At 46.8% G+C, this 25,152-nt stretch overlaps 1 protein-coding gene across 6 annotated transcripts in view; it reads right to left on the reverse strand.

Moving 5' to 3' along the window:
- The window catches only part of TTC7B (tetratricopeptide repeat domain 7B), a 246,829-nt gene that overhangs the window by 95,064 nt on the left and 126,613 nt on the right, over positions 1-25,152 (reverse strand). For all 6 annotated transcript variants that reach the window (XM_032405782.1, XM_032405781.1, XM_032405780.1 and 3 more), the window contains 4 exons: positions 8,571-8,654; positions 7,481-7,585; positions 5,522-5,639; positions 3,376-3,433 (listed from right to left, as the gene is read on the reverse strand). In XM_032405782.1, coding sequence (XP_032261673.1) covers positions 3,376-3,433; positions 5,522-5,639; positions 7,481-7,585; positions 8,571-8,654 — 365 coding nt within the window. The remainder of the gene's footprint in view (positions 1-3,375; positions 3,434-5,521; positions 5,640-7,480; positions 7,586-8,570; positions 8,655-25,152) is intronic.

Here is a 25,152-nt window from a genome sequence, read left to right on the forward strand (position 1 = left end):
CATCCATCCATCCACTTACCCATCTATCCACTCATCCACACCTCTTTATCCACTCATGCAACCATCCATCCAACCATCCATCCACCCAACCACCTATCCATCCATCCACCCCAGTCACCCATTCCCCCACCCATCCATCCAACCATCCACATTATACAGTACATACTGTGAAGCCAGCACCTGTTCTAGCCACTCGGGAAGGCTGGAGATGAATAATACAAGTGTCCTTCCTTCAGGAGCTGCTCCCTACCCCACAGAGGGGGAGACCCAAAGTGATCATTACAGTGCAGTGGGAGCATGCCCTGAGAGAGGTATGCCAGGCTGTTACTGGAAAGCATGGATGGGCCTCCCAGACCACCCAGCTAAAACTCAGAATGCACTGAGGTCACTCCAGTGCTTCCCTAGACTCTGGTTCCAACATCCTCTAGAGCTGAAACAAGAATATAGAGAAGGCTGGCCAATTTGAACCTGGCCCATAAGACACATACCTTGTAACAATAATAACTACAGTTTATAAAGCATCTACTATTAAACATCCTGTCTAAGAGCATCCAGCAAAAGAGGTAAAGCCAGAAGTGAAATCCAGAGGCCTGGTCTCCCTACCATATCACCCTGCTATCTTGTTTAGTCAGTTTTTGAGGTCCCTTTAGCCCTGATTCTAGTGGGCATGAGATCAGTGTGTTATTAAGAAAAAAAAATATACAAACCTGATGAAAGCTATTACTCAGGAGCCTCCCCTTAGTTACACACATAGGATGACCAACTTGTCCCAGTTTGCCTAGGATTGTCCTGGTTTTAGCATGGAAAGTTCCACATTCTGGGAAACTGCCCAGTTCCTGGCAAACCGGGCTGGTTGGTCACTCTATGCCCACAAAACACACCACGTTAACTTAAACTCAAGCACAGTAGAGGAGAGAAAAAAAGAGTGAGATTGGACACCTGTGTCCACTTTGTATGGCAAACGAATGACACCATGTCACCTCTTCCTTGTGGAGGAGCCCAGATTTCTGCACATGGGGGGTCAAGTTGCTGAAACATGCTCTCGACTCTTTTCAGGCTTGCTTTTCTCTGGAGGATGTGAGAGCCCTTAGAAGTAGCCACTCAGATCAGTTGTGCATCTTCAGAAAGCTCTGAAGACAGCACTGTTTTTCTTCATGATACTTCTGTACCAAGCAAATGAGTTGGTTCAGTTGCTTGGGCTGAGTGTATGAGTGAGCAAACAGCTGAGGGTCTCAGGATTAAGATGTAGTCATGCAACTGGGATGTCTTCAAAAATCGCCTCTTCGAATCCACTAGAGAGCAAATCTTTCTGAGTTCTGACTCTGGTTATAATTAAGAGTCAATTTTCACGTGCTATAAGTATAACCCCATCCCTTTCCTTTTTTAAAGTAGGCTCCATGCCCAATGTGGGGCTCCGAGATCAAGAGTCACATGCTCCACAGACTGAGCCAGCCAGGAGCCCCAACCTCATCTTTTTTGAGTTACACTGCTTTCTCTTTAAACAAAAAATTGTCAAACGACAGTAGACTTAATAGGAGAACTGTGGGGAGAAGATTTACAATACACAGCAAATAAGTACTTCTCAGCCAAGGGGTTTTTAAATACCCACTTACATTTAAGAAGTAATACAAATCATTGTTATTTACTTCAAATCATTCCCTTATAGATTTAAGTCTACAATGTACTAGAATAGTTCCACTTAATGAATGTACTCAAAACAAAATAATTTTATTCCTTTGAAAAATATTATTTATTTCACACAAATACTAATTTAGGTTAGCCTTCCCCAAGATAATCATGTAGCTTAGCAGGATTTTATTACTCTTTATTCCCATGAACTAATATTTAAAAAAAATCTCTCTGAATTGAAACCTAAGTAAAAAAAGGAACAGAAAGGAATTTCAGGCCAATGGAATGGCTGTTATATAACATGAAGTTACGAATTCTGGCAGCTCAAGGCAGACCACCACCATGGCTGTTTTTAGAGAGCTGGTAAGATGTGCTGATTTAAGGAAAGTGAAACAGATGTGATGACCGCTTTCGGAGGCATCCATGTGTGGGTTTGACAAACTAGGACTAGAGGACATAAAACTCCAAATCATTTGAAATGGAAATGCTTCCACACTCCATGCTGAAGAACATTAACAAAAGCTTAGCACAGAGAGAGGAGGTCTGTTGGCTGATGTCAACTGGTACTTTGTGCCATTAGCTGGTCCGGGACTGGCAAAGTGAAGAAGCCATTAGCAAGCCTGCTAGGAAACAAAACGAAATGAGACAAGAGTCCCCCAGTCACTGAAGCCAAGTGATAATGATTTCATGAAAAAAGGGACGTGTGCATGGTGATAAATCTGCAGGCAACCCCAGGTGCCTTTTCGAAGGAAAGGAATCGAATGAAGTTTATTAGGTATTGAGAGGTCCTCATGAAATTTTTAGGTAAGTAACTAAGTTTTAATACAATTCCAAGAAGTCAATGTGACTCAAATGTATTCAAGGTGGCAGGATCAATACCAATTCAAGATTTGACATCATGGGGCTATGCTTTCAGGCAATGATTCGTTGGGGTGCTTTGTTACACCTGCAGTGAGAAACAAAATTAGAGCGGCGTGGTATAGTAGGGACAAGGAAAGCTGAGTGGGAGTCAGGAGACCGTGATTCTATCTTGACTTCAATAGCTTGGCGACTCTGGCAACTCTTTTACCCTCCTGTGCATCTCGGTCCCTTACCTGCAGAAGACGCACTGCTTGTTCCGTCTGCATTAATTGGCATGAGGATCAGGCTCGAGAAGGGATAGGAAAGAGCTCTCAAGCACTCTCTAATTATAAGGCATTCTCCGAATTTCATGAAAATCATAATGATGGAGACAATCACAAGGTTTATGGAGCGCGGCGAGAGTGCAGGGTCCCGAGACTTGCTGGCCTGCCATTAACCAGTATTTTAGAAACCAGTAACATAGCATTTCGGAAACTGTCCTAAAGTCTGGCTTTTTTCATTTCGTCATATAAAAATCTGCAGCATGACATGTAAAAAAAAAAAAAAGGCTAGAAAAGAATGATCTCTTTTCTAGAGAATGACAATTGCTTTTAATAAAAGGAATCACCTCCCTAGACATCCAGAGTATCCATCTTCTTAGAGCTGAAATCATTTTATTAGGAATGACAACACGTGCCCAAATGGATAAACAGAGTAAGAGTGCAGATTACACGGCAACGAGTCAGGCAGCAAGTTTTGATACTGTGTATGTTCAGTGGGCAAGATGAAAGACTCCCAGGGGGAAAATACTGTTTACATAATCTTTATAAATATCTCTTCTTTTTATACTTATCATACTTTGGTGTCATTATGCACAGCCGAGTGAAAAGATGAACTCCCACTCACCTCTGAAATGCAAGAAGCGCCTTTCTCTGTAGGACCTCCTGCATCCCTCGCAAAGAAGCTAAGAAAAGGGTTCAATTAGTCAGTGGCATGGAAGATCAGGGAGTTTTTGACAAATACAAAGCTCATCATAAAACCTATACATTCAACTGGATCAAAAGCAACATGTTTCTGGTGCCTGCGTGCCCAGTCTTCTCCGAGCACTGGGCAAAGAAGCCCAGGCCAACCCCGGACACGCGTACCCAGTGGGCACCACTGTGGAGCCATGCCGGGGGGAGAGTATGAGTTGGCCGGGCACCATGATGCCCAAGGCACTGGGGCCTGCTGTCAGAAGACCGGTTGGGAACTCCAGAGAGGAGCACATCTGCTCTCTCAAGTGCAGGCATGTGGCTTCTGGGTGAGGACTGCCTCTACTGGGTGGTACAGAAGAGATTCCAGCACCAACAGTGATGACTACAGACGGCCTTCAGAGTTCCTTCTGGCACTGCGCAGCTAGGATACTGGGCCAAGGGAACTAGCTTGATGCCATAAAAGGCCCATTTAGGTCACACTGGACAATGGCCAGGACCTTTAATACCTTGATGTAAACACAAGGGAGAGACCGGGCAAACCCTCAACACTGATACTAGAAAATCAGCTGAAAAGTGTGAGGCCATCTTGCTGTGAGCCCACACGTCCCCTGTAGAGAACATGTGAGAAATGGCACCCTTCAGGTCTGTCAGGGGGACTACAAAGGTACTTTTTACTGGGGCAAGAGCAAAAGTCCTGGAAGAACTGCTTGCGGGTGGAAGTGGAGAGGCCCTATCGAACGTCCCCATGGGGCCATCCCACTGGGAAAGGAGCAAGGCCGTCCCAGACACCGATGTGGCTGTAACCACAGTGAACTCAGAACAACAGTGACTAAGCTAGAGGGAACCTCAGGTGACCCAACTGAACCATGAATGCAAGAGGAGGATCAACAAGGTCAAGCGACTGTCCCAAAGCTGCAGGGCTCATGAGGGGTAGGATCCGAACTAGGAATCTGTATGGATAAATTATACGGCATTACACTCACACTTCGCTGGAAGTCTACTATAGTTGCTGGGGCGTGTAGCTTATCAGGTGTGCATGAAAAATTAGCCAAAAAAGCCATTATTGAAAATGAATTGATATGCGAAACTTCTCTAAGGTCTCTGCTATTTTACAGCAGAGGAAAGAAGGCTTCGGGGTAATTTGTGAAATAAACTATAGCAAAACTATAAAAAAAGAAAAAGAAAGTGAATACTATAAAAGTCAGCAGAGTGTTTGCTCTTCAGGGGGCCTGTGATGGGGAGGAGGCCCATGAAAAGTCCCCCAGGGGGCTGGCAAGGTTCTACCTCCTGAGCAGGGTGGTGATTACACAGATTAATAATTAATAATTCATTAATTATACGCTGGTTTTTGAAAAAATTTTTTTACATTTGTATTATATTTAGCAATAAAATGTTAAAGAAATATTAAAAGAGTTCAGGAAAATAATTTATTAATTTATACTTCCTGCAAATATAATTGAAAACTTCATTAAGGATACAAAACATAATTAAGATTTTTAAAAAATAGCCAGAGTCCCCAAGTTCTATGTACATCCAAAATGCACGTGACCGCATGGGTGTTTGGTAAGCTGCCGCACTGCACGTGTATATATCTGTGAATTAAAATGTACCGATAGAGAAGGGGCATCCTAAGCAATCAAGGGAAGCTTCCTGGAGGAGGCTGGCCCTAAACTCTTCCACATTCCTGTGCCTAAGATACAACATCTCCTCTCATAGGGACAGCCCAGCCAAGTGCTGGGGCGGACGCAGGTGCAGGCTGGGTTAGGGGAACCATCTCTCAAGGCCCCGCTCACCTTCACCTCCCAGCAGGTGCCCTGCGCCTGTCAGCTGGGCACTCTTTGCACCACCAGCACAATGCACCGGGCACCCAGGACCTTCGTCCCTGCTCTCCGATTCTCCAACCAGTCCGAGCAAAAAGGGCAGCAGCAGCAGGTTCCCACGTGATGGCACGCCCGGGTGACCCAACGTACGTGGCCTCCTGCGACAGTCCTCTGTGGGGACTGTGGGAACCCTGCAGTGCAGACTTAGGCAGCCCAGCCCTGTGGTTCCCGGATCCCGGGGGGTGGGGCCTCTCTCACCGTCAGTGGCCTGCAGACTGTATGTGAGCCCCAGAGCTAAGTAGCCTTTGGCCTTGAACTCTGACGTTTTCTCTCCCGCATCCACGACTGTTTTGGCAAACTTCTCAGCCTCTTCCAACTGAAAAACCAGACAAGTTAAAAACAACAACGACCTGCAGAATTTCTAACATGAGTTCCCATAAGCATCTGCTGCCAAAAACAGATTTCTGATGAGTCACTGTGAAAATCACTCCCAAATCTTCCGACTCCACTGCGGTGATTCTGTTTTCTTTATTTGAGCCTCTCCGACAGTCCTCAGGGTTCCCACCTTGCTTTTTTTCTTTAACGTTTTCCCTACTGCTTTTTTACCTTCTTTTCCAAAGTCATTCTCATTCTTGGTGGGGGGGGAGTTCTGTCTTTTTCATCTTTATTTTTTACTAATTGGTTGTGTAATTAGGCTGTGTTAGGTATTCAGTGAATTTTATATATATACATATATATATGTATATATATAAAATAAACTCCTTGAAACTTTTTTGTGTCTGGGTCCTTCCTTTTTTTTTTTTTTTAAATAACAAAAAGAATACATTTAGGTTTGGATTCTCTTTCCTACAAGCTGTTCAGAACTCCCGTTTATTTATTTCACAACGCACAGCACAGGGACCTCGCATCAGCAGATTCCAATGAGAAAATGTGCACCTGTAAACTACACCCACAATAAGACCTTTGGCACAATTCATTAGAAGCCAAAATAATAAGATTCGTTCCTTCAAAATATGGCCAATGTTGAGGTCCCTAAAGCTGGGTGAGAGTACCTGGGAGTTCATTATACTCTTTACTTTTGAGGAGTTTGGAAATTTTAATAATAAAAATGTAAAAAAGATAGAAAAGATTTGTTAGACTCATCTTAAAAAAAAAAAAAAAAAGAGTGGTTTATTTTTGGCCTTAGAGAGATCTATGTGACAGTCATGAACAATGCCGTAGCTGGAAGGGGCGTGACAGAGTCATGGCTGGGAACTGGCATTTTCAAAGCTGCAGGGTCTGGCCTGCTCCCCTGCCCACGGCTGGAGCCTGCCTGCATTGTTCCCTCGCTGGTGGCACCAAATGGTCGCATCCTGCCGGACCACACGACACCTTCGCAGCTGTGAGTTTCAGGTGAGAGCCTGCTCTTTCAAAATGTCTTTTTCCTTCCATATCTCCCCCAGTCAAATTTAGCAGAAGTAGAACACTTTCTCAACAAGGCTCACTTTTGTCCTGCTGGGTGAGGATAAATGGAAAAAAACAGGCAGCAAGGACCGTCATGGTGAAGACCCTTAGCAAGGCACCGTGGTCTTTTGAGCAAATTCTTCTTATAATTAATCTTGATAGGAAGTTAAAGAAAAGAAATTAAAACTGGATCGTATGTGGTAATTATCCATACCACCACCTTGTAGATTAGTCTGGGGTTTCCTATTTTCCACTCAAATGGTATATTTTTGAGGTACCAGAACTGTTACAAACCAGACTAGTCCCCAATTCAAACCTGTACAAGAATATCTGAAGAGGAAAGTCTATATGAAGGAAGAGGAATGAGCACAGTTGGTTTACACATGAGCTGAAGTAGAGGGTGACTCTTTGTTTGCTTTACAGAAAAACTCAGCTCTGCTAAGAGTGAATCATTCAGTGACATAAACCTTTTTAGTCCCGCACCCCCCGCACATACAGCAAGACTTACATGAGTATGAATTCCAATTCTATTTTATCAATTCAACTTCTGAAGCACATTCCCATGAAAAAGAAACACCTGGAGTGTCCCGGGAACATGATTCCCTTCAGTCCTAGGATGGGTGGGTGAGGCCTGAGGGAGCCTGGGGGCCCGGGCTCTGAAGAGCCTTGTTTCTGTGTAGCTGATGGATTGCTACTCTCTCTTTTCTCTCAGTGCCTTGAGGTGGAAGAGGTTGGCAGTCCTGCCTGTGAGCGCAGGGCCCCAGCCCTACTCACCCAGTGAAGAGAGCCCATGCACAACTTCGCGGCGAGGAGTGGGATGGTGGCGTCGTCGGGCTTCAGACGGATACACTCTTTCAGCACCTTCACGGCCCGTGCAGACTTGGCAAAAGGAGATTATTTCTGTGAAACTCCAAAGTTTTTGACGGAACCAAACACTAGGGCCTTCCCTCAGGGGTTCTGGTTAGGAAACCTGTTAATGAGGTTTTTCAACCTGGAGGCCTGAGGATGGCGACAACCAGAGCATGGGGCTCTTGAGTGACTGGGGAGTAACCTGTGGTTAGAACAAGCAGAGGTGCTTCCCTGGAATCACCCTCATTTTCTTCCTTATTTGTGTAGCCGTTATAAAAATAAGAAAAAAAAAAAGACAGTGAAGGCTTATTGCATTATTATGAAAAATAAACTATATAATTTTAGAGCACACTATCCTAAATTTCTGCCTCCACTTGGCCCAAAAAATCCCCTATCTCAGACTTACTAAGGCACTAAGTGGCCCGAGTTAACAAGAAGAACAATGGCTCCTTCCTTTATTGTGCGTGTACTGCGTGGGGGTGCTGTCCACGCATCGTACGGGTGTTAGTTACCTCGTTTACCCAGAACGGCGCAGTGAGGGAGGTGCTGTGATGCCTCCACTTTGCCCAGGAGGTCCTGGAGGTACTAAGTGACCTGGCCTGGGTCAAGGCCTCAACCCCAGCAGCTGGACTCCACAGCCCGCACTTTCAACCAGCATCATACGCTGCCTAACGTGATAGGTTGCTAATGACCGCTAACGGTGTCCCCCTCCAGGAATACATTTATGCTCTCAAATACGTGAAAGAGTCTGTGTGAAGAACCAGGCTTGGTTTAAGCCCGTCTTCATATGACAAAGTTACAAGGGCCAGAAAAAGGCAAATACGTCAGATTTTTTCTTCTCCATGGTGTGTCCGTGCCGGCTCCCAAATCACTAAATTTGGTTGCCCTCTTACAAATGACCACAGGACAGCTTCGAATAGCTGGTTTAGACTTCTCCAAGGTCTGATATCACCACTTGGAATTCCGGGACGTGAACACTAACAGGGAGGATGGCGCATCCCAAGGGGCGACTCACTTTTCCCGCAGCCATGAGAGACAGAGCAAACTGGTACCAGAGCTGGAACTCCTCGAAGGCAAACTTCATGGCTCTTTCCAAGCACTGGTCGGAGAGAAGAACAAATGCAGACATCTGAGAACTGCCGGGGGCACAACTGGATGAGTGTGAGTTTGTGTCTACGCACATTCAGTCCTACAAAACCTAAGCATTCCCTTGAATGCTTAAAACAGAATCCTCCACCAAACCCCTCCTGAGGAGCCCCCACGGGGGCTGTGCCAGAAGCCAGGACCATCCACAGTTGACTAGAATACAATCCTTGATCTCAGTGGTTTCTCATCCAGGCCAAAGAAAGAGGCAGGGACACAAACAACTCAAACACAAGGCCCAGACAGACAAGTGCCCCAAGCGTGGGAAAGTAATCACTGGATTCAGAAATGGCATCCTGGAAAAATGCTCCTTGAGCTGGGCCTTGATTAATGAGAAAGAAAAAAAAAATGCAGCTATGATTTGGAAGAGGGGCATATGAACAGAGACGTGGAGGTGACAGGGTACGCTCTGACTCGATGATGGCAGGTGGACCAATATAAACCTAGCTTTGGGCACACAGGCAGGGATGGGTGGAATCAGGCAAGGCAGGTGTGGGCTGGGCCCAAGTCACTGAAAGTCTGATACGGCAGCTCCGTTTCAAGGATGTTCCATCTCCCTCTTCCATCCCAGCTTTGGTTCTCCTTCCTCTGTGTTCCTCAAGTTCGTAACTGTACATAAATGTCACTGTCTTCACTCTTCCTGCCCTAGCCCGGCCATATCCCACTATGACAAATGATCAAGGGCAGAAATCCTGACTTCTCTGTCACCTCTGTACCTGCCCGGTGGGTAATCTACAGATACACTTCACTCTCCGTCAGTGAGGAGCCTCTGGTTTCTGCACCGAGTGATAATAATCACATCAGAGCTTAGGAAGGTCATTTGGGGGGCCGGGGGTGGGTTGTGCAATCAGAATGGAGACAGACCAGGAATAAAGTGCATAGAATGGTCCAGGGACTTAAGAACCAAGAAATGTGTCTGAGTTAGAAGCAGCAAAGACAGGCCATCCAAGGAAGGGGGCGGGATGGCTGCTGAGGTGTAGGGACTGAAGGAGGCCTCCAAAGTCTCTGGGAGCAAACCCATGGCAGAGAAGACCCTTGTGTATGCACATGTGTGCACACGTGTGTGTTTATGAGAGAGAAAGAGAAAATTTTTAGAATAAAAGGAGAATGTGGAAGAAAGGTTTTTTTAATGAGGTTGGTAAGGAACATGGTGGGCTTGAGGTGTCATGTGGTGACTTACTAGCGGTAATTAGAGACAATCTGGGGCCTTGAGAGAAGATCTAACAAAAGACACACATTTGAGCTGAAAGAAATTAAAGGCATAAATAAATGGAAACACATCCCATGTTCAATGGATTGGAAAACTTAGTATTGTTAAAATGTCCATACTACTCAAAGTGATCTACGTATTCAACACAATCAATCCCTATCAAAATCCCAATGGCATTTTTTTTTTATTTTACAGAAAGAGAAAAACCCATCCTAAAATTAATGGAATCTCAAGGAACTCCAAATGGCCAAAACAATCTTCAAAAAGAACAGAATTGAAAGACTCATACTTCCTCATTCCAAAGCGTACTACAAAGCTACAGCAATCAAAACAGCATGGTACTGGCATGAAGACAGACCCCAAAGAATTCAAAGCAGGGACCCAAACAGGTGTTTGTACATCAATGTTCACAGCTGCATTATTCACAATAGCTAAGACATGGAAGGGACCTAAGTGTCCACCAACGGATGAACAGATAAAACGTGATGTAAGCATACAATGGAATATTTTCTAGCCTTAAATCTATTTATTTATTTTTTTAAAGATTTATTCATTTATTTTAGAGATAGAAAGAGAGCACATGCTTGCCAGAGAAGGGGAGACAAGCAGACTCCCCGCTGAGCAGCAGGCATGACGCGGGGCTCGATCCCAGGACCCAGAGATCATGACCTGAGCTGAAATCGAGAGTTGGACGCTTGACCAGCTGGGCCACCCAGGTGCTCCTATCTAGCTTTAAATGAAAAAGGAGGGAAATTCTGACATACGCTACAACATGGATGGACCTTGAGTACGTGATGCTCAGCGAAATAAGTCAGTCACAACAAGATAAATATCATGATTCCAGTTGTATGAGGTACTTAGAGCAGTCAAAATCATAGAGACAGAGAGCAGGATGGGGGGTGCCAGGGGCAGGGGAGTGAGCGTTTCATGGGGACAGAGTTCCAGTTTTATAAGATGAAAAGCATGCTGGAGATAGAGGGTGCTGATGACTGCATGACACTGAGGCTGTATTTCACGCCACCCAACTGCACATTTTAAAATGGTTAAGGTGGTAAGATACGTATTTTACCACAAGAAAGGTAACTGGGGAAAAAGTACACTTGAGAAAACAGCTAACACCATCGGGAGAGGTTGGAGAACATGAGAGGAGTGCTCGCAGGAAGGGCAGCTGGGGCGGGACCTTTGGAAGCACCTTAGCTTCGGGGCCAGGAAAGGAGATGCAGACGGGATCTCAGGGTGGAGACGACGAGAGGGTCAGGGCGCTGGAGGCCCAGAGGCCCCAGACCAGGCAGTGGGCGGCCGAGCTCTGGGAATGCAGTTCTGGGGCGCGCTGGAGGGCACCACCCGAGGAGCAGAGAAAAGAAGGTGAGTGGTGAAGGACAGGATGTGTGGAGCACACGCCTGTGGGAGGAAGAATGGAGACTTATCTACGCGCTGTCTTTCCATGGAGGCAACCTGAGCCCCACGAGCAGACAAAGCCCCTTCTCTTCAGAAGGCAGGCTCTAGAAGCTGAAGAGGAGAGCCCCTTCCTGGCTGTCCCACCCAGCCACTGTCTTCTCGGCAAAGGTGGGATGAAGTGGGTGTGGGAGCAGAGAAACGGGATAGGGCTGGGAGTTTTCAGAAAAAGCTTTAAACAACTCCACCCTGTGGGGACAGAACGCTGACATGAGGGTCACCTTGGGGACTGGGGTGTAGGGTGCTCGCATCTGCAGCACGGGGCTGCCAGTTCTCCCTAGTGATACTCTGTGGCCAGCCCGGGGCAGAGGGGAGCGACAATGGAAGCCTCAGGACTGATGGATGGACACACAGGGAGGGGCAGGGGGCTGGGGGACGCAGAAGCCACAGAGAGGGCGACAGACTGCAGGAAATGATAAAGGCGGGGTGAGGAGGTGGGAGAGAATTTTGGGTGGTATTTACATAGAAGTTCCCAGCAAATAGTATGCTAGCTGGTTTATTGTGAAAACCTGCCCGAACAGAAATATAATAAAAAGTGAAGTAGTTAGCATGTAATAAGCACCACATATGTGCCTAGTGATGGTGGGATGGGCATCTGCAGATCCCAAGCAAGACGAACACTTGGTCCCTCATTTTTATCACACTGGCAACGTGCTTAGCCAAAATCTGTGGACATGTGACTTCATTCTGGACGATGTGATGTCAGCAGAAGCCGCTGGGGGAGCCTCCAGCAGGGGTGTCTAAGAGGAGGACTGTCCCGGCTGGCGCACACTCTGCCCTCAGCCCTGGAGGGAGTATGAGGCTGAGAGCCATTCTCTAGAATGCCTGAGCAGAAAGAGAGAAAGCGCTGGGTCCCTGAGGCCATGATGTGCTGTGCTGTGACTGCAGCCTTTCCCCAGACTTGTTGTCACAGGGGGAGAAATTCACTCCTATTTGGTTAAGTCACTGTGAGCTGGTTTTGTTAATTACATCTGGTTACATCCCTCACTAACACAGACACTAAACGGCAGGGTTGGGATCTGAACCTGACCCCAGAGCCCTCTAAACAGCTCTACTATACTGACAAGAACAGGAAGCCCTTAAGAAGCACCTTGGGAATAAAAACTAAAGCCTCTTGATGAAAAGACCAAGTAGGCAAGATGCACAGAGGGAAGACCTAATCCGGGTGTGAGGTGGAATGGGCTGGCAAGAAGTGGGGGAGGACGGGTGCTATGGAGGGAGCACCAAGTGATGAAAAGCCAACAGTACTTGGAAACTGCGTTGGGGGATGAGGGATGGTGGGAGAGGAGGGACCAGGAATCGTGATCACATAGGTGGAATTAGGCAAAAGAGCCAGGGTGTGAAGGACATAGATGACGATCAAAAATGATTTGTCCTAACAGCTCTACGCAACCAGCTCATTGCAATATAACCACTAAGTGCTCAAATATATACAAAGAAACATTTAAATGTTTAAATGCTTTTCTTACCCCTATTGCTAGGAGGAATGATAAATATCAACTGTTTTCCCGATAAACAAAAGGAGCTCAGCCGCTGAAACAGCCTGTTCTGAATCAAAAAGCTAGATGCTATAAATAAGTGTGCATCCTTATTTTCTTTTGTGCCAAAGGCTAACACACTCGTTATACTCACTGATAAACACTTACTGGAAGCCTAATTGGTATAGAGCTCCAATCCATGTTCTATCAGCCATGGTACCAGGAAAATCCAGAGACTCTTGGGGCTATGAGGGAACTTGAGAAACATCCAGTTGAGGTCCCAAAAGGAAAGGACATTTGTCATTTTGGTTCCCTCTCACCTCAAAACTCTTCTGATTTTTTTGTTTTGGGAGTTGGGGGTATACCCTAGATAGGAGGAAAGCAGCTTCTCCACCTGCCAGTAATAAAGCTTGAATGAAGGAAGAAGGAGCATGGCACGTGACCCAGACACAGCCAATCAGACGCTCCTGCCAGAGCTCGGCCTCTGGAGCAGGGAGGGGAGGGGTGGGATGTTCTTCCCAGTGGCAGGGCCTGGGGGCCACAGGGGCAGCAGGGTCGGTGGAGGCCCTTGAGCCAGGGGTGTCTAAGCCCCCAGTCTGTGGTATTTTGTCATAGCAGTTTGAATGGACTAAGACAATAAGCCTTTAGATAACACTGACTATGTAGCCAGGAGCTATTCTTTTTTTTTTTTAAGATTTCTTACTTATTCATTTGAGAGAGAGTGAGAGAGAGCACAAGCAGGGAGAAGGGTCAGAGAGAGAGGGAGAAGCAGACTGACCACTGAGCAGAGAGCCCGATGTGGGGCTTGATCCCAGGACCCCGGGATCATGACCTGAGCCAAAGGCAGACGCTCAACTGACCTTGCCAGGAGCCATTTTAATTGCTTTACAAGAACTGCCCCATTGCTCATCCTAACAACCCTACAAGGACAAGCAAGTACTGTTACGGTCCTCCATTTACAAATGAGGACACTGGAGCACAGACTCCAGTCTGGGGTCCCCCGTGTGACTATGTGGGGTCTCAGCGTGTTGGTGGAAGAGGCAGGACCTGAATCCGGGCAGTCTGGTTCCAGAGTCGGAGCTCTGAGCCACGATACTCGGCTGTCTCTGCAACTTTAATTACAGACATGTCACTCACGCTTAACTTACCAGGCCCACTCATGCTGCATAAAGCAAACTATAGCTAAATAAAAGGCCCCTAAAAATGCCATATGTTCCCTGCACTATTTTGGGGATTCAGCAATATTTTTTACTGCTAATGGGGCCCTTGCTCCCATGGCTCTTTGGGATCCCCGAGGCTGCAAAGCACTCAGGCCTTTCCAGCTTGCAGAATTTTCGAGAAACCTCACAGACCCCATGAAACCCACTGGCACCGCAGCTGATATCCAAGGCGCTAAGGTTGTGTCAGTCAGGCATTTCCCCTCTGCTGCCGTGTCTTTCACGGTTTGGACCTCCTTCCCGTAACTAAAACACCCCATAGCCCATAGTAAGTCACAGGTGTGTCATAAAGAGAGTCTGGAAATACAAGCTAACGACTACAAATTCGCCCTTCACCCCCAGTTCTGAGGTGTTTGAGCTCTGGCATCACCGCCGATGGCCCTGTCCTCCTGGGGCTCTTGGCATCTAATACACAGTGATGACTCGCTGGCTCTGGGAAAGCGCCCAGAGAGCTCCAGGTGCTTCTGAAAGCCCAATGCCCAGCATACCGCTCGGATATATAGCATGTCCTCCCGTGTTCCCGTAAACCCCGAGAGTATACAGCCCCTCAGCAGCTCAGGTCAACATACCCCAGTAACAAAAGGAAGCCCTCTCCCCATGAACACATCTGAGAATAAAAGGCACTTGGGTTGACCCTGGAGGCATTTGCTATCCACAGCTTCGGGTCCTTAGATGGCGTGTTTGCTCACCCAGTTCTGACTACCCCTTTCAAACACCCTAATCATCTCTGTACAGGACAAAGGAAAATTTTCCAGTTTTGATGGCGTGGCGGAGATTGCAATCAGAATATATGCTGTAAAATGAAGTAAAATAAAATAAAATAGAAACATTCACATTTCTGTAAGGGCTCCAGTCTGAAAGAAGGACCAATAAAGTGGACTTTTGAGAACACATGGGTGTAACGTGCACCGGGGGCAGCAGGGAAGAGGCTGCTCCTGTCCCCCGGCCCCGCGTGGCTGGTGGCCGGGAAGGGGACAGCAGCGGCATGAGGCCAAGTGAGAGCAGTCACGTGGTGAAGGCGCAGGCCCTGGAGCCCACTGCCCGGGCTTCACCCAAACTCCCTACTCACCAGCCATGGGTTGTCACCTACGGCTGCTGAGTAGGGAGTCTGACATAACATGTCAAATGCTTAGAAGGGTGTCTGCCACAGGGCCGACCTATACGTGTTGCTATATGCCTGTTGCTGGTGCTTTTATGAGACAAAGTAGCAGATACTGAGGGGCTCGGGCTCGGGCCTTGACCTGAGGGGGAATGAAGGGGAAAGAGAGGAGCCCTGGGAATGGTGCGGGGGCGCCGGTCGGTGGCAAAGGAAGGACGGAAAGGGAGACATGACAGCGAGATTTCAGGCCTTTCTTGCTTGCGGTGTCCAGTGGAGAGGCAGCAGTGTGGCCTGGGCAGAGGGACATGGGACAGATGCCTGGGTCACGCACGCCAGGCGGCGGCAACATCCCCGAGCCACCTCCCTTGCGAGAAAAGAAGGGGCTGTGGTGTTATTTCTACCGGGAAAGACAGGTCCATTCACCGTCATCACACTCCTGCCACCTCACTAAATCCCAGATAACGTTCATGTAATACCACAGATATTTGGTAGAACAATAATTAGACTCTAAATGGCATCCTAGTCATTTGAGTGAGGTCGTCAAAATGCCACTTGCGAAAATGTTGTTTCCTTTTGGGAGCAAGAGCTCCCCCTTTCCGGTCTCTTATTTTGGCTTTTCAGAGACGAGCCACCTCTGAGGGGGCTCCGGGAATGAGAAGGTCTTTTGGCACAAGGAAGGGACTTAGTAATTACCTTCCTAGTCCCCAAATCCCAATTACACAAACTGGGTGCGTGGCCATGGAGCTGGACAACACTAAGCACAAGCAAGGAAAAGCCAAAGCCTATTTTTGGAATTCAAGAGGGAGAGTCAGCAGCCAACACCCAGGGGGGAGGGGACAGGAATAAAATAATCAGATACCCCTCAAATTTAGCCTGGAGCTTATGTCTAAAATCCATCAGTATTAAAATAGAACAAATAACACAGCGAACTGTCTTCATTTTTCACCTCTGTGGGCAGGTTGGCCGTGTCCTAAAAGTTCTTGTAACAGACATCCTTCAGTTGATGGGGACAATTTCCTTTTCTACATCCTATGTCCTTAATGAGTTAGTTGATAAATGCAATCCTTTGCAGTTATGTAAAATTGTGGGTTTTTTTTTTAAACTTTAACATGGTACATAGATAATATTTCATGTCTTTATTTTTAGCAGTGAAAAACTAAGCAATTGGGACATTTTGGACCACTATCTGTAGGAGAGTGCCCGGCCTCGTTCTTACTTTACAGATGGGGAAACTAAGACCCAGAGAGAAGACAGGACCTGCCCAGGGTGACACAGTGGCAGACCTGAAATCCGAGCTCTGGTGCTCAGTTCCAAGCCCCTGTTTCTAAATTAACTAAAAATAAAAGTACACATGACAGTGGAGTTTGAGAGATCTGCTCAACAAGAGTCCGGGTCCAGGAAAAGCTTCTAAAAGTCATGCTTATGGGACTCTCAGCTACAAAGAAAAGTACCCCCCCGCCAGGTTTTGAGGAAACAGATGATGCCCATCAAATCTTGCTTAATAAGATTTCTCCTCTGAAATGAGAAATAAAATAGAGCAAACCCCACATCCATGCCCCCCTCCATTTCTCTTTTTGCTTTAAAACACCAATACTGATTCAAGCAGAGGTTTCTCAAAGCTTTATTGCTTTGGCAAATGCTGAACTTAAAGGATTCCACTGCCTCTGGCCATGGTGGGAGGAGTAGAGAGTGGGCTGTTTTTCAAAGGTCACAGACTTTATTACAGAATTTGGATGCTGGACGCCATCCTCCGGCACACTCTCTGCTCAACTATATGAAGCAACTCGATCAAGTCTGCCTAGCGAGGGAAGGGTCTCCAGGGTCCTACTCAAATACTATTCCATCTGCCGTTGTGCTGATGTAGCTGCTCCTTGTTATTCTTGCAAAGTGAATCACTAAATTCAAGAACCGGGTGTTTCGTTCGTCTACCACCTCCTCCTCCACTGCCTCTCACCTTGGGTCTTCATCTGTTCTCAGTCCTCCTGCCCCGGCTGGGGGCACTGGGTGTTTGCCCTTCAACTTCAGCTGTTGCTTTGCCCACGCAGGGACGGAGGGAGGGAAGTGAGGAGTCAAGGTAACAGCGATGCAGGGGCATGTCACACACCAAACAGGTGCTCAGTGAATGCTTGAATGAAGGGAGATCCAAGTGAGGATCCATTCTTCCGAATATCCTTTAAGGGGGCCACCCGAACAAGAGAGCACTTGGGAAGAGGACCCGCAAAATGCTGAGAATCTGAGGTCAATGCACGTGCCAAATTTGACCCACGGCTTGAGGTCACAGAGTCCAACAGCTAAGAGTCATTTCATAGATGAACATTTGCCAGCAGTTGGATGAGAGGAAATACTGACTTTGAGCCCAAATTAAGTGAAATGTTATCCTCCAGAACCATCCCATTCTTCTCATTAGTGGACCCGTATTACAGAAAGTTATACTCACTATTGTATTTTGAATTTAATCAGTTAAAATTCTGTGAAATTTGTTTCCTCTCTTGTCATACCTACAGCATATCCTTGATTTTGCCTCTTGGTTCTCAAAGCCTAAAATATTTAGTGTCTGGCTCTCTTTATAGAAAAGCTTGCCAACCCCCAAACTAAAGGAATGGGATACTTCGTGCTAAAGGGAAGAAGGCGATATAACAGTTGTCTTCAATCTGATGGGTTGTCACTGAAGGAGAACGGGACTTGCCCTGTTGTTCCAAAGAGACAGAATAGGTGGGAGTTTCAGGAGACGAACTTCAGATCCATCCTTCCTAATAACCAGAGAGGAATAGAATGGTATGTATTATAGACCAAGAGCTGTGCGGCTCTTTTATACCTATTGTCTCAGCAAGCTTCATAACTATCTCTGAGGTGGAAGCCCGGAGTGGCTCTTTCCAAAATCACAAGCTAGGAAAGAGTCGTGCCAGGATTTGAACTCAGATATGCTTTGACTCCAAGGCTGGTTTTTTCCACTCCTCAATGAAAGACCCTACTAAGGGTCAAGCATTATCTGCCAGGGTAATTACAGAGTGACATTTACTTCAGAAAGCAGACTATCAATACCACTGATAAGAATGGTAACATGCACTGTGCATACACTTTCACTTCAATCCTTACAATAACCCTCAGAGGTAGGTCCTATCATTATCTGTATTTTCCCCATAAGGGGACAGGTTTAGGGAGGTAAAGGAATCTGCCCAAGTTCATACTCAGCATGTTAAAGCAGCAGAAATGAGATTCAGACAAAGATCTGATATCTAGACATGAGATATTGTTAGGAGGGCAACACTATCCAAATGATCCACAGAATCAATACAATCTCTATGAAAATTCTAACAGTTTTCTTTGCAGAAATGGAAAAGCCAATCTTCAAATTCATGTGGACTTGCAAGGGGCCCTGAATAGAGCAAAAACAACCTTGAAAAAGAGCAAAGAGGGAGACTCACACTTCTTGATTTCAAAGCTTATAACAAAGCTACAATAATCAAAACCGTGTGGTACGGGCATAAGGATAAACATATAGACCAATGCAATAGAACTGAAATCCAAGAAACAAACCCACACATCTACAGTCAATTGATTTTTGACCAGGGTGCCCAGTCCATTCAAAGGAGAAAGAATGGTCTCTCAACAAATGTTGTTAGGACAACTGGATTTCCAAATGCAAACAATGACGTTGGATCCCTACTTAAAATACAGACATTAACTCAAAATGGATTAACATACTAAATATAAGAGCAAAAACGATAAAATTCTTACAGGAAAACATAGGAGTATATCTTCATGACCTTGGATTTGGCAATGGATTCTTAGATATGACACCAGATGCATGAGCAACAAAAGAAAAAAAATTGACATAGAGAATTAAAAGCTTTTGTGGATAAAAGGACATTATCAAGAGAATGGAAAGACAGCCTACAAAATGGGATAAATATTTACAAATCATATCTGTTAAGGGTTTATTACCCACAATAAACCAAGAACTCCCATAACTCAACAACAGAAAGACAAACAACCCAAATTAAAAATTGGTGACGGCCTTGAACAGCTATTTCTCCAAACAAGACACATAAATGGCCAAAAAGCACATGAAGAGCTATTCAACATCATTAGTCATTAGGGAAACGCAAATCAAACCCACACTGAAATACCATTTCACACCTACTAAGATGGCTATGACAAAACAAAACAAAACAGAAGTAAAAAGTATTGGTGAGGATGTGGAGAACTTGGAACTCTTGTGCCTCGCTGCTGGGAATGGAAAATGGTGCAGCTGCTGTGAAAAATAGTTTGGTAGTTCTTTAAAAAGTTAAACACAGAATTACCATATGAGCCAGCAATTCCACTCTTGGATGTATACTTAAAAGAACTGAAAACAGGAACTCCAATATGTGTACACCAGTGTTCATCGCAGCATTATTCATGATAGTCAAAAGGTGGAAACACTACACGTGTCCACCAATAGATGGATGGATAAACAAAATGTGGCATATACATACAAGGGAAAATTATTCAGCCAAAAAAGGAATGAAGTCTGATACATGCTATCAGATGTGTTATCACAACAGAGCAGAGCCTCAAAAACATGCGGCTAGGTGAAATAAGCCAGACATAAGACACCAACTACTGCATGCTTCCATTTACGTGATGCCAACTCACAGAGACAGAACGGAGATGAGAGGTTACCAGGTTAGGGAGGGAGGAGGAATAGGGAGCTACTGTTTGATGGGTAAAGAGTTGCTGTTTGGGGTGATGGAAAATTTGGAAATAGTCATGAAGGTTGTACAATATCGTGAATGTAATTAATGCCACTGAATTGTACACCTTTTAAAAAGGTTAAAATGGCATATTAAAATTCATTGAGGGCCATAAAAAGGGAGCAATGATACTTAATTCAAGAAATGCTTCCATAATAGTGGAAACGTAGGGGCCGGTGGTCATGTCCGTCACTGAGATGCTTCGGGGCAGGCCTGCCATGCAGGCTCCTGGTCCCTGCTGGGTGACCCCCAAAGCTGGACCAGAGTTGGGATCTGTATGGTGCTCTGCCCCACAGTGGGCCCAGCTCTTCCTCTGTGACCTATTTCCCAGCTACATGACCTTTACCCTCTGGGCCCACCTGGGGAAGACCTACTCATTGCATATCCAGGGAAAGTTTATCTCAAAAATCAAAGGAAAGGGAGTGACGAGAAGGTACACTAGCTTTGAAGCACTGGTTTATTCAGCAGGTTTTTACTGAACACCTACCATGAACTAAACATTCTGCCTTCATCTCTCAGAAGGTCAGGTCACACCGACCCCTCCTAGGGAGCTTGGCACCCAGGTCAAGGCCGGGCTTCTGCAGCCCAAGTGGGGCTGCACGAAACACCAAACGCTAATAGAAACTGACAAATGGTAGGCCTGTTAAGCAGACTTAGACGTTCAAGTGTTTTTCACAATGCTCCCTGATTAAATAAGTGTTTGGGTTAGGAATGTGTAAATGTCCCTTTGGTACAAGCACTAGCCAGACAGTTCTACCCACAGAACTATAATGTTGTTGAGATTTACCATAAACAAATGAATATGAGTTCAACAGGGAAGATAAAAATATCATTTCTGTCTCTACAGCTGCCATAGCTATGTAGAGGGGACACATACACCCTTCTAGAGGGACCCCAGAACATTCTGTCAAAATGGAGCCATTAATAGTCAAATTCAAGAAACAAACCTACTTAGCAGTTTGGGTTCATTCTAAAAAACAGAGGAAGCAGTGCTTGTTGCTTTACTTTTAATAGCTCGGGTTGTCATGCCAACTAGTGCTGCTATTTAAATTGAAGGGGGAAGAAAAAAGTGTTCCTTCCTACACAAACCTTTCAGCGGGGCTCACAATTAGTCTTTTAAAAACACGAAAACTCATTGCACTGGAGATATGGTAAACATTGTGCTTATATTTAAACCTGTCAGAATGAGGATGTGATAAACCTCTGGTTTGTATTTCCTTTGTACAGTGCTCCTTGCCCAGTATCTGGCTGCGTGGTGCCCTAAAAAGAAGAAAGGCATTCTGTGGGCACATGCCAAGGCAGCCGATCTTGGGATGGGAGAGGAACCGTCCATCCGGAATAAACACCACCGAAGAAAGAGACAGAGAGGACAGCTTTCTCGCCAGAGTGGCTCTGCTCCCCCCTGGAAGGCACAGTTCCTAAAAGGCTGGGTCTGCACCATGCTGCAGGACACACCAGAGGTGTCAACGACAGGGGGAGAGAAGATGACAAGACATGCTGGGCACCGTGGCAGAGGGGCCCCGTCCTTTCCCCCGTCGGTGTAGGAGTGCCGAGGGGCCCAGCTCAGCCGGGGAGGCGAGCCAGCAGAAGGAGAACGTGCTGTGTCTGATGTGGCATATTGATGTTGTTTGGGGACAAGAGAAGGCAGGAAAGTCTGAGGCAGGGGGAGGAGGTAAGGCGTCATCTCTCCCAATAGCCTGGCCGTCGTTAACTTCTGTTTCTAAAAGGATCCAGCTGGTATAAAGGAAGATCTGTGCAGCGTTGCTGAGGCTGGGGGGACCTGCTCACGGACCAGCCGAAGGGGTCCTGTCCCAAGACGTTGGGGGGCTGACAACCTGGCCCCATGCTTTCTGTTCAGTGTTCTCTCTTACCTCTCCTCCATGAGAGCAAGCCCTTGGCTCCCGGATCCTCAGGCCTCATGCCCTCGTACCCCCAGGGTCTTGAGGATGAAGGTGTCTCTCTGCTCTGAGACTTTCTGATTCCTATCGGCCCTTGATGTACCAGCAGTTTCTCCTCTCCCAAGGGCACCCCAACCTCTTAAACGTGGCTGCAAGCCCCCCGGTCCGTTCTCCTGAAAGGAACATGCCTTGCACTCACCAGTCTTCTCTAATCAGTTGTCTTTTTGTGTCTTTCTGTTTCATCTCCAACTAGACTGGAAGCTTCTGGAAGCCAAAAGACCTTCTTCTCTGTTGCTTCCCCTGTGCCCGGCAACTCCTGGGCATATGCTGGTGGGAACAGCACAGCAGCATCCAGCTGCCATGTAATGAGCTCCACTCAGTATCACATAGCAAGTGTCGGGCTCTGTTCTGAGTACCTTACCTAGTTTAACGAATAGCCTCACAATGATCTGAGATAGGTATGGCTACTGTCCCCATTTTACAGAAGGAAAAACCAAGGCATAAGGGGTTAACAACTTGCCAGGATCACACAAGTGTAATCTGAGTGGCAGACCCAGAACCCAAACCCGAGCTCCCGAACACAAGGACCAGGGCTCAGGACACACTAGGTTGCTGACCTGGGTTTGGGGGCTGAGGAGACAGAGACGGGGTGGAGTGCCAATGGAGGGGAGACAAATGAGTGGGAATATCTACAAGAGCACACATAGGACACTACCTCATTCCTTGAAACTTGCGTAAATGTACGTGCATTTACTCATAAAGAGATACATGAAAAGATGGTCTCAACGATGTCAAGGGGTAGTCTGTCTCAGGAGGGCGGGACTCTAAGTGACTTTTATTTCCTTTTCCATACTTGTCTGTATTGTTTAATGCTTCAAGGAGTCTGCAAGGTGCTTCACATTGCAAAAAAGATAACCGATGAGGTCACTTTCATTATGGGAGGAAAAGGAAAACAAAACAAAAGAAAGAAAAAAAAGAGGGTGGGATGGGAAGAAGAGCCATCAAATGTTTCTGCACAGAAGGGTGGCGGCCACTCTTGGTGTCTCAGAAAGATCACTTTGGCCACCATGCAGGAGGTGGAGACAGGGACCGACTATACGACTACGATGAAGGACAGCAATGACAACCACTCATGCTCACGGGGCCCCCAGAAGTAGCATAGGAAGTTTAAAATCCAGCTGTCCCCACGGCAGCACCACTCCCCAGAGTCAAATGCCCACCACCAGATAAATGGGTGAACAAATTGTGCTGGATCTACACAGCGGAATGTCATTCGACCGCAAGAAGGAATGAGTCCCGTTACGGGTTACAGCACGGGTGACCTTGAAAACATTACGCTGAGAGAAGCCAGGCTCCAAAGGTCACTTACTGGATAGTTCCAGTTATAGGAAATACCCCAGATGGGTAAATCCATAGAGTCAGAAAGCAGATTGGTAGTGGACAGGGACTGGGGGAGGTGGGTGGGGGACAACTGCTTACTCGGGACAGGGTCTCCTTCTAGGATTTGATAGAGTGATGCCTGCACAACAGTGAATGTACCGAATGCCACTGAATTATATACTTTAAAATGGTTGCGTTTATGTTACGGGAGTTTACCCCAATGAAAAAACAATACAGTTAGCCTTTTAACCTAAAGCCCTGAGAAAATGGAAGGGCAGATGAGAAGAAAAGAAGAAGAAGAAAGAAGAAGAAGAAGAAGTGGAGGGGGGGAGAGGAGGAGGAGGAGGAGGAGAAGAAAATGGCAGCAAATGAAGGAAGCAGGACCCTCAGCCTGGGACCAGAGGAGAGAGGGTCTGTGCTCAGCCAAGGTTGGACCTTCTGAAACTGAGCACCCAGATGCCGGCCGCTTTCTCCTAGATAGGACCTGTTTTAGTTAAAAGATCTGACACGACATGGCCATCAAATGTTTGCTGGGGAGGCTCCAACTGCAAAACTAAGTAGAAACAGCAAGGTTGAAGCCATGTAGTCAAATGCTTTACTACTGGAAGCAGACCCTGCCCTCCCCAGCACCAGCCACACCAGAGGGCAGCTGCCTGCAGCTTGGCTGCCTCCCCCTGGACTGGGGGCCACTCGTGGGCCGGGACCATGCCTCGCGCATGGTGGTATCCCAGCCTTAATCACAGCCCCTGGCTCAGAACGGGGGACCGCATATACGTGTATTACAGAAATGAATGTCCTCCATTGTGTCTATCTTATCAACTGATTTATATATTCAGTAGATAAAACAAAGATATGGTATAAAATCCATAGGCTTCCAAGGAATGTACAGTGGTAAATTTCCCTTTCTCCCACCCTTGTACTCCATCACCTACGAGGCAACCTCTGGCCCTGTCCCCATCGCTTTAAATGTGACCAGTGCAGTGAAATTCTGAATCGCAAAAGCTCCAGCAACCAATCGGACCACCTAGTGACTCGGGCGTCAGGTCATCCCCACAAGATGGAAGCTACGTGTGATACCAAGATGAAAGTCACTGGAGTGAAAACAAGGCCCCAGTATTCCATGCTGGGAGGAGGCACATGCCAGGCTTGCAGAGGAATGCTGCAAAGGTGACAGCCGTCCCCCTACAGTCATTCATGGCATGACGAGAAGTCCGTGGGCAGGAGCCATGCAGCCAGCCAACCACGCCAGCCACCTCAAGCTCCTCACACCTGGTTCTGAGGTCAGCGAAATTCAAGCTGAGGAAAGGCCATGCTGCTACGTGATGGGATGAAAGGAGACATGCCAACCGCAACCAACCTCGGACCCAGACAGATGGTTTCTTTAGTGGTTTGTCTGGAGGAAAAAAAGTTCACCTGAAAAGGACTCAACTGGGAGCTGGGTGGCACTGTCCCCACGGACGGACCCCACGGTGACACAGCAGACAGGCACCAAGCTGGCTGGGAGGGGAGGGTCCAAGGAAACGGAAGCACGTGGAGTAGGGAAGAATCTGGGCAGAGACCCAGGGGGTGAGCCATGTGGGACAGGAACATCCGGGCACACTGCTTTATCTAGCCGGACTGAGAGGGGCTTTTTTTGAAGACTGAGTAACCACTGTCCTGTAGAGTCACCAAACCGAAGACTAAAAAAAGACCCGAGCCACGCAGGCTCCTCTGTCCTCCAAGGCTCCTGCCTCATGTGACGGCGACGCACCGGCAGGCTAGGGGGTGAGCCGGGCGCTCATCTGACGCCAGCCAATGTGTTACTGTGTTTCATTCCCTGTCCCCATGCCCGGAAGCTGCGGCAATGGGTATAAATTTAGAAAGAAAAAGATAAATAACATGGAAAAGTCCACTTTAACAAAATGAGTTGTTTTCTTTCTTTCTTTTTACTCCACTAAAGAAAGGATAAACCGATCGTGTTACTTATTCCGCCCACACCCTG

This window comes from Phoca vitulina, unplaced genomic scaffold, assembly GCF_004348235.1.
Source record: "Phoca vitulina isolate PV1807 unplaced genomic scaffold, GSC_HSeal_1.0 scaffold7, whole genome shotgun sequence".
NCBI classification, from domain to species: Eukaryota; Metazoa; Chordata; class Mammalia; order Carnivora; family Phocidae; genus Phoca; species Phoca vitulina.